We start from the raw sequence: 9,868 nt of genomic DNA, 5'->3' as shown, positions 1-9,868 counted from the left end.
AGACCTTTCCAAACCGACTTAATAAAGTTGTAACTCGCTATCTCTTCCGGCATCATTTTCACCTGCAACACCTGCATAAAATAGTTAGTAGAAAATACACATTGTTTATCAAATTTTCACACAACTCTATCCTCTCTGTCATGTGTAAGTTTGACCAGTCTTAAAGTTTCATGCAACTAGTTCACTAAGTTCAACTCCCATTGAAAAGCTCTCGCCTCCATTGAAAATTTCATCTCCACTCTAACCCGTTCCAGAACCCACAATTTCCTATAACGGATCCTCTTTGATTTGAAACTGAAAAAAGTCTCGAAAAAAGGTCTTTTAAAGAACTGCCACGCAGCCATACATCCCCCAGAACGAGTCCCTCTCCCATCGCCAATCTCGACAATCCATTAATCATCTTCTGTCTTACTTGTTGATCCTTGAACTGTATATGGCGTATATCCTTCCATGACCCCTCTCGAGTAGGTAGAATCTCGGATGACAGCATCACATTGGATTCAGATTGTTATAAGAGTACACCACCTTCTTCTACAAGGGATAATCCTCTCTTTTGAAAAACAGCACCACCACTTAAAAAAAAAGGACTGAGTTATGCACCATAATATCCTCGATGCCTAATTCACCAGACTTTTTGGGAGCTTGCACCACCTCCCACCTGACCATAGCATACAATTCCTATCATCCTCCTTATTCCATAAAAATTTTTTCTATAAAAAAATCAGTTTCTTTATAACAGCCTTTGACGGTTTATACAAATTCAAATAATAGAGAAAGAAACTATTCAAAATATATTTAATAAATACCAACTTACCAATTTTATTAAAAATTTTGACTTCCTATATCTATATTTTATCTTAAACTAATTTTTAAAAAATGTAACTTATAGATTAAAATATATTGTGATTTGTGATCAACAAAGATAATAACAAAAATATAATAATATAAACCTGAAAATTAGTTGTATAATATATTATAAAATTTTTTTAAATATATTAATATATCAATATTTTAATAATTTTTAACTATTAATTTTAATTATAAAAAATATAATATAATATATAATTAAAATTAACGATTAAAAATCGATAAAAAACTTTCCTATACTATATATAAGGACAATCTATCTCTTCATAAATTAGTAGCTTATAAAGTGATTGTAGGTAGCTAGCTCTAGCTGGTGTCAAGTCCTTATTTGAAAAACAATAACAGTCGGTGCGTTCCTTTTTGTCATGTTCTTTAGCTCTATTCATCTTTTTTCTTCCAAAGTCTTAAGTAGTCTTTTATTATTATTAGCCTACCTTATTATTATTATTATTTTCCACAATGCTCATTATCTTTAATTTGGCCATAGGGCACCACCCTCACCCTCCATTTTCATGCACCCTATAAAAGATACTGTTCCATAGCCTTATTGGATGACCAAACTTTATCATAATGGAATCTCTCCTTTTTAGTTTCTTAATCAAATTAAAATTATTGCCTTATCCTTATATTACACCATTGGTGGCCAATTTTGCTATCTTCAATGATCCCAATGAACCATCCATTATATTTAATTTATAAATCATTATTATTTTGATTGATTGAAATGCTCATAGGTCCCAAATGTGACGTCCTACTAAACTCAATTAAATTGGATTATATACTAATAACGACAATATAATGATGATAACGAAAATAAAGAAAGGTACCGTTTTAAGAGTTCTTTACTACTCAAAACCTAAAACTATTCCACTTATTATTATTATAACCATATTAAATATATATTAAAATTCATCAAAATTAATTATTAATTTAAAATATATATTAAAATATAAAATATATATTAAAAATAAATTAAAATTATACATATATTTATAAACAAATATATTATTATTATTATTATTATTATTTCAATAATTTTTGCAATCTCTATCTTTCTCTCTTCAATCAGCATCTAATATGAGCTCAAATGATGATAATGAAATTAAAGGCAGTCACATACGGTTCAAAGTTATGGAATAATAATTTAGAAGGGTCGCTAACTGAAAAATAGACACCAAACAATGAGAATATACATATAACAATAATGCAAATGCTCATTAAAAGTTAAGTCCATATAGTTAGGAGGCGTGCTCTCATAAACTTCTTATTCTTGTTTAGTAGTTAAGAGAGTCCCATTTTAGCAGGAATTGCATTTGTGTTGATACTAATAATAACAATTTCCCAAGATTTGAAAATATAGTGGACTGATATTTCGCTTTCACATGCACTATTGAGATAATAAATGGCATGAAACGTGGACTATTAGTTGGTTCATAATAAAGTGTGCATAATTTTCGATAAATTTTGGGAAGACAAGGACTGATGAACAAGGAACCTATGAAATTAAAGGATCTAAATGGTGAAATTGTGAATATAATTTACTAAATGGAAAGGCGTGGAGAATTCATATATGGTGATGTTATTATTTGTACATCCATAGCTTCTAGGCATTATTTATCGGGGACACCTAAAAGTAGGTGTCAATTTTAAATAGTACCTGTGAATTTTCTTTAGAAGATTTTTATATTTTTTCAGGATTTTTTTTTTGAAAAAATTAAGTTGGATATATATATATACAAAATTAATTTTAAGAATCAAATTTTGATATAGTTGTTCATGAGTATGATTAAAAAATGAGAGCATTTTATTATTAAATTTGATTATTTTAGACAAAGTTTTTTTTTCTTTTGCGATTTTTTTGTGAATGGCTGAATTTAAAAAAAATGAAAAAGAAGTTTAAAAGATTGAGTTTTTTTCTTCCCCTTTTTTACATGCATCTTTTAAATTATTGAAATGTTTTCCCAAAATTCGAATTAAATACATAAGAATAGTTTGTTAAATACAAAAATTATTTGTTATAAAAATAATTTTTTATTATTTTTGTCATGTTTTAAATATTTTTAGAATATTTTTGTTATTCTAATATTTTTACCTGTGCCTAATTTTTTCTAAGGACATTTTTAATGGTTCACCTCTTTTTTCTTTATTGCTGTGAATGGCTTATGAATGAATTGACTTTGATCACTTCAAACATTCCCATGCGGAGCTTTAGTGGATGATAAATTTGATAAGCTTCAAAGTTAAAGGTTCTATGGTGATCATAAGTTCATAACCATACAAAGTGGATCACTATTTAGTGACTGTTTCGACGAAAATGATTTTAATTTTGACATGTTATTAATTAGCTCAAAAAAGCACAATTATGATTTAGGGTATTTGTATTGTTATGATGTCAATTCTTAAAGAGTCATTATTATGGATAAATAAGCATTAACACTACTAGTACACTACAAAATTGAATACCACCATGCGCACTAACGACATTTCACTTTCACATTTTTTTTTCGACAATTCCTTCTGCTAAACGTTATTAGTTATTGTCTTGAATATGATAGATAGAAACTGAGACTTCGTAAATAATTTACAATAATTTCTTGGCGAAGGGTATATAATAAAAAATTGGTTTTTTCCTTTGTATAAAAGCTTCGGTTATTACGTAACCTAATCCGAGATAACCCAACTATGATACCTCAACAACCTAGGTTTATTAGATTGGCTGACATGTTTGAATTTTGAGTTATATAGACTTAAGCAAAGTTTAATCAAATATGACCTTTATTTATTGATTTTTCTACATTTAATGGTTTGTGACTTGCTAATAAATTACTGCATAGGTGAAATTCAAACTTCCAATAAACATACTAGTATACTGTATACTAACTATCAACACCAACCCAAATTGATTCTTTCTGAGGTATTTTTATTTCGTCTGATTTTGTTTCTCCAGAAAGTTTTTTTTTTGGTCTTGTTCTGCAGAGGTTTTTTTTTTTGGTCAAGGTTCTGCAGAGGTTTAAGAGACAGTTTGATGTGGGTTTTGGGCCATGACATTGAGGAATCCTTAACAGTAACAACCAAAAAGGCCCACAGTTGAACACCAAAAACAAACAACAATCCCGGCCCACAATCAGCTAAGTGTTCTCAAGTTTATACCTAGATCAAGACCCAAACAAAATAAAAAGTGTATACCTAGATCGACCTCCAAAACAAAAGGTATACACCCAGAAACCAGAATTACCAGCAGTTTACAATATGAACATGCAAGCTTGCCAAAGCTTCATTTATTGATAAGATAATAAGATCTCCAAAATCTGTTACATTTCTTACAGGAAAAAGTCATACGGATACGGTCCAATTCAATATAAGAATATAGATCTATCTTGCCGCTTTTGCAGCTAAGCGTTCTACAATCCTCACAGGCAAAATGTAAGGGGAAAAAAATTAAAAACTAAAACCTTATGATAATACAGGAGGATACATTGCACTCACAAAAAAATACATTACATCATTCAAAAGGGTACTTCTTCTGGCTCTAATACGGGCAACAAAGGCTCTTGCAAATCTGAGTTTACAGGAAACAGATTACACTGCGCATACTGCGCCATCAACTGGTCCACAAGCACCAAAGCTACCATGGCCTCTACCATGGGTACAGCTGCAACAACAGTCCAAGCAAGGATTTCACACATTTTTCCACTCATGGATGTGCAGGCAAACAAAATGTTTATATTTTGTAATTGAAGATAACAGTATAACACACATGAAAATGTTTCATCACATAACGAACTATCTGATCTTAGTTTCAGTTAATTCTAATGTACTTAAATGAATTAATATATGAAGCATAATCTCTTTCCAAGAAGAAGAAATGAGGAAGGCAAAAGGCCGAGTTTCTAACCTCTTGGGACAACACAAGGATCATGACGACCACGAGCGATCAGCTCTGTTTCTTTTTTATCTCGGGTCACCGTATTTTGCTTCTTCTGCACAAGCATAACACCATGTTCACTTTGGATAAAATACTTAAGTAAACACAAAGTCAAATTGTCATGAGAAAGACCGCCTGATCAGCTAAACATCTAGTGAACATATAGTAAACTACCTCAATTACTGATTAACTTTCCCACACAAAAATGTGTGTGTGAGAGAGAGAGAATGGACTTACACCAATAGTTGATGTCGGCTTAAAAGCTATTCTCATGTTTATGATTTCTCCATTAGAAATTCCACCCTGTTTATCAATACAGACAATAGTAAGTAAAACATTTATAGACACGTGACCATCATACTGCAGATCTAGAGACAGCTAATTAGTAATAATAGAATGGAAATTGATACCTGTATCCCACCAGAACGATTTGTTCTTGTCCTTGTCCTTCCATGTTCATCTATATAGAACTCATCATTGTGTTCACTCCCAGTCAAAAAGGTACCTGTAATGATTTCATCAAGCCATCATCAGACAAAAGTAATTGACGAAAATAGCATTTTTAAAACAATTCTGCCATAGTCAGGACATATCGTAACACATTCAATCAGAGTCAATAAACATAAACAATCGAAATACCTGCAAACCCACTACCAAATTGAAAGCCCTTGGTTGCAGGCAATGACATAGCAGCTTTAGCCAGTTCAGCTTCAAGTTTGTCAAATACTGGTGAACCAAGCCCCTGAAATATAATAGATTCAATTATACTCTTAGGTGGAAAGTATATTGAAAATCAAATAATACAGCACTAGAATAAATTAAAGCAGTCTTCCTTCTGTTCTGCGTGCTAATTATTAAAGTACCAATAGCAGGATCAAAAGAGCACTCTTAACATTGATGGGATACAAATTTATCATGGATACATGCTACACATGAAAGCAAGCTCTTAAACCTCCCAAGGATGACTAGCACAGCTTGTTTGAGTTCAACTAAGGCCTTCCAGTGTTTTCTAGATTTTATAGAAGATTCAAGTCATGCCTTCATTAGATTAATTTTAGAATCAACAACCATTCAACAATGAGAGTTTTGGCCTCTTGAAATGCCATACCCCTTGTATTCTTGCAATTCAATGTTAAATCCAGAAATTCTCTTCAGTGTTTGTTATTACTAGTACTATTATTATCCATGGGTACCAACTACCGAGTACCTTACACTCACCCATAAAACCGTTGTGTTATATATTTAATCAATTTTACAAGTTTACTTGTACCCTAAATTGTAACTGCTAACTTGTGCAGTAATTTTATGCAGACAGAAAAAGGTAGAAAACTTACACGTGGACAGTTCCTCACTATGCATGTCACAACACCACCAACAGAATCACCTCTAACTCGGACAGCATCAATAGCAGCTATCATCTTCTCTGCATATTCAGGGTCAGGACATCGAACAATGTTGCTCTCGATCTGGAAAGTTTTCATAGAATATATACCAAAGCAAGATTTCAGCTTCAGAATTGCAATAATGTAACAGAGTAATAACCAATTATGAAAGCAAGTTAGAGAGAATATCCACCAATTTGGCTTACTGCAGTCAGTAAAACATTATGCCATTGGCCTTTTTATCTACAAATGCCATTTTTATTTTCCTAACACAAAATTGTAAAGAAAAGCATACACATTATATGCAAGGACAATCCTTTAGATGAGGGTTGAGAAGATGTCAACCTGATAAGTTAGTACCATTCAAAATCCATTTAAAAATATTAAAATTTAAAACAAATAGTCATCTTCAATTCTCTATGTATAGGATACAATAAATCTCCTTTAAACTCTTTTGTTTGGCTCAATTTTACAGAAGGCACCAATAAACATATGTGAATATTCACTTTAAAATACCTGATCAAGTGTCACAGTCTCATTATCAATTAAATCCTCTGGCAGAACAACCTTGTGAACTTGAGACACATATGCAAGAATCTGAAAAGTAAGAGACCTTTAGCAAAAGGATATCGTGAAGAAATTGGCATATAAAAACATGATACATGCACATAAATATACACCAACTATGAATAGACATATAGAAATAATCGATGCTGGACAACTTTGCTGATTTACTGGGTAAAGTTCCATCTTTCTTTTCTTGTTTTAGAGGATCTCTTATCCTCTCCCTTGTTGTACTTTCCTCTTTTCTCGTTTAAAAACTTTTTGCCTATCAAGAAGAAGAAAATATGTACTCTCTGCATATATTTTCGAAGGTGGAAACTGATAGAAGAATAATAGAAAACGTGACATACAATGGAAAAAGGGGGATAATTAGATTCGAAATATTTTTATCCCATATTAATATCTATTGGTACAATTTTACAGTTTCTTCTAAGAATAAGCAATGGACCGCTAAAATAAGGGACAAAAAATTCATTGTGTAAAACAGGCAGAAAACTCTAGCCTAAACCACAAGACAAGTACACACCTCAGTTCCTGCAAAATCCTTAAGGATTTTTTTAGCAACAGCACCAGAAGCAACCCTTCCAATGGTTTCTCTTGCAGAAGATCTACCACCACCCTTAAAAATAAGAGCCCTGATGCATAAGTTTAATGCCTGTCTGATTAAAAGAAAATGCCAAACTCATGAAATCATAAAAGTTGATACCTGAACTGATCTGACACCATACTTCATGTCGTAGGTTGCATCCGCATGGGAAGGCCTATAAGCTAATGACATCTCACTATAGTCCTGAAACCCAGAAAATGTAATGAACAAAGCTATAAGCATTACAGAATCAACTAAAGAATACCAAATATGAACTTGTGATTCAGTCATAAATCATAAGCAATTATTATTATCAAGACTCACAACTAACAAGTTATTTACTTCATCTAACCAATTGCCAAATAAGGATAATAGATGTACCAAAAGATTGAGTATGACAGGAATCAAGGCTATTGGACCTTGAATCAGTTAAGAATTAGTATAAAAGTTGGGTGGAAAAGAGAGTTAGGGAGATTAACACTTAGTAGGAAGGGAATAGGAGAGCCGAGAGTCCTCTCAAGCACAAATGTGTCATCCAAGAAAACACCCATCTAACGTCAGTCTTAGCATGACCAATTCAAAGAAGTACACAAAAAATATATGGCAGGTTTTAAGTGCAAGTTCCGAATAATAAATAGTCCCCAAACACACACACGTGCAAAGAAAAGAAAAAGAAAATTTTGGGGGGTTGGGGGGGATCTCCCTTTAGTTAAACATTATAACAGCAAGTTTAGAATAAACAATAAGTGTTGCTTGTTTTTTATTAACTCTTCTGTACATAAATATAAGCTCTATCATTAGATACTCACATGTCCTCTTTGATCAGTATTAGGTACAAATACATGGATTGGAGTTCCAGTAGTAAGTCCTGCAATTAACAAATTATACTTCAGTGTTTCTTTTTTTTTTTTGGCAATAAATATACAGCTTCCCAACTACTATATAGAAGAAATATCAACCTTCGGAGACTCCTGAAAATATTTTACACGTATCAGTCTCCTTTCTAGGAGTTGTAATTCGGCTTTGGCCTGGCCTCCTATACACAAGAACTGTACAATGTTACTCTTTAGAGACATTTTGTGATGCATAAAAAACAAACATTTCCTATCATTCATAGTTACAACAATGAAAAGCTATCTTAAAAGATATTCATCTTTAGCCTGTTAAGTGTTTTCCACTATGCAGTACCTTCTGTCAAGATCAACTTGCATGTCAGACTCGGAGAGAGGGATGCGAGGAGGACACCCATCAATGACACAACCAACACCTCCTCCATGAGACTCTCCATATGTTGTCACACGGAAGTGATTTCCATAGGTACTCCCGGCCGCCCGTATCTCTGTAATTCACCAATGACTTCAGAAACTCAAAACAATGTCCATCTCAATATCATTAACTATGAACTCTTAAATGTATAACTGGCATTAGATTACAAACCAACCAGTTCTTTTAATTTTCATTATCATTTAAGAAACACTCAGACCTAAGTTAGAAGCAGTTCGAACTAAGTGTACGTCATCTAGGAAGCTTAAAATCTAAAATCCTAATAGGTACTTAGGTAGAAAGTTTCAGGAAATAAATAAATAAATAAATCAAATTAAGAATCAATTTCACATAAGATGAAACATGTATGTAATCCCCCTCCGAGGAGTTCTTACATGAACTAAAAACGAAATCACCAATTACAATGAGCACATTACAGCGAATTTCATGTTATATCGAACTTAAAAACGTTAAAATACAGCAACATATTCAGTATTCAAAATCATTAAGCTGGAAAAGGTGCATTCACAAAAAAGCAAATAAATAAACGCAATAGAGAACACGAATTTACAAGAACAAGCTGATGATCTGAAAATCAACTAACAATAATAACCTGAAGAGAAATTTATATATTATTATGCGATGAAGAAAAAAACGAAGAGATGGAAGGAGAGAGAGAACTGACGGAGGTTTTTGGGAGTGCGAGAACGGAGGGAGACTTGAAGGTAGGCGGAGGAGAGGGATCGGATGTTGGAATTGGGAGAGATGGAACCGCCGAGGAATGGCTTCGAAGAGAGAGAGGTAGAAGAAGAAGCCATTGAAAATAAAACACAGGTGGAAGAAGAAAATTGGTGAATTGAATTGAAATGAGTAATAAGGAGGGAGCGGTTGAGGTTTGGTGGTTGAAACTTGAGATACAAAAGAAAGGGGTTGGTGGTGGAAAATAATGAAAATTAAATTTATATAATAAAAGGTAATTGAATCTTGATGCATATCTTTTTTTTTTTTTTACAAATAAGGGTCTATTATTTGTTGTTGGGGACTTGGGGCTGGTGTCGCGTATGTTCTCTTTGACATTAATCCACGTTTGGTATGTTTGACAGCACGTGTTTGTCAACTCTCAAGGGTTGGTAACGGCTAAAGGGTGGATTCCTCCCGGAGTCTTATTCCATAAAAATCTAATGTATAAGGGAAATAAAATTTAGGGTTTAGCTATCTTTAGCACACATTTTAATAATATAATAATAAAAAATTTTAAATTATTTACATATATATGTATTA

At 32.5% G+C, this 9,868-nt stretch overlaps 1 protein-coding gene across 1 annotated transcript; it reads right to left on the bottom strand.

The window, feature by feature from the left end:
• Positions 1-4,130: 4,130 nt before the first annotated feature.
• Positions 4,131-9,527, bottom strand: LOC107467921 (chorismate synthase, chloroplastic). The gene is made up of 13 exons (XM_016087147.3): positions 9,273-9,527; positions 8,513-8,663; positions 8,284-8,360; positions 8,134-8,192; positions 7,445-7,528; positions 7,265-7,357; positions 6,691-6,771; positions 6,127-6,258; positions 5,432-5,534; positions 5,203-5,297; positions 5,030-5,095; positions 4,763-4,847; positions 4,131-4,519 (listed from the first exon to the last, which is right to left on the bottom strand). The coding sequence occupies exons 1-13, from the start codon at positions 9,403-9,405 to the stop codon at positions 4,374-4,376; spliced, it is 1,305 nt and encodes a 434-aa protein (XP_015942633.1). The 5' UTR covers positions 9,406-9,527; the 3' UTR covers positions 4,131-4,373.
• Between the last annotated feature and the right edge of the window lie 341 nt (positions 9,528-9,868).

The sequence above is a fragment of the Arachis duranensis genome, chromosome 9 (genome assembly GCF_000817695.3).
Source record: "Arachis duranensis cultivar V14167 chromosome 9, aradu.V14167.gnm2.J7QH, whole genome shotgun sequence".
Classification (NCBI taxonomy): domain Eukaryota; kingdom Viridiplantae; phylum Streptophyta; class Magnoliopsida; order Fabales; family Fabaceae; genus Arachis; species Arachis duranensis.
This window is presented reverse-complemented; position numbering and strand designations above follow the sequence as displayed.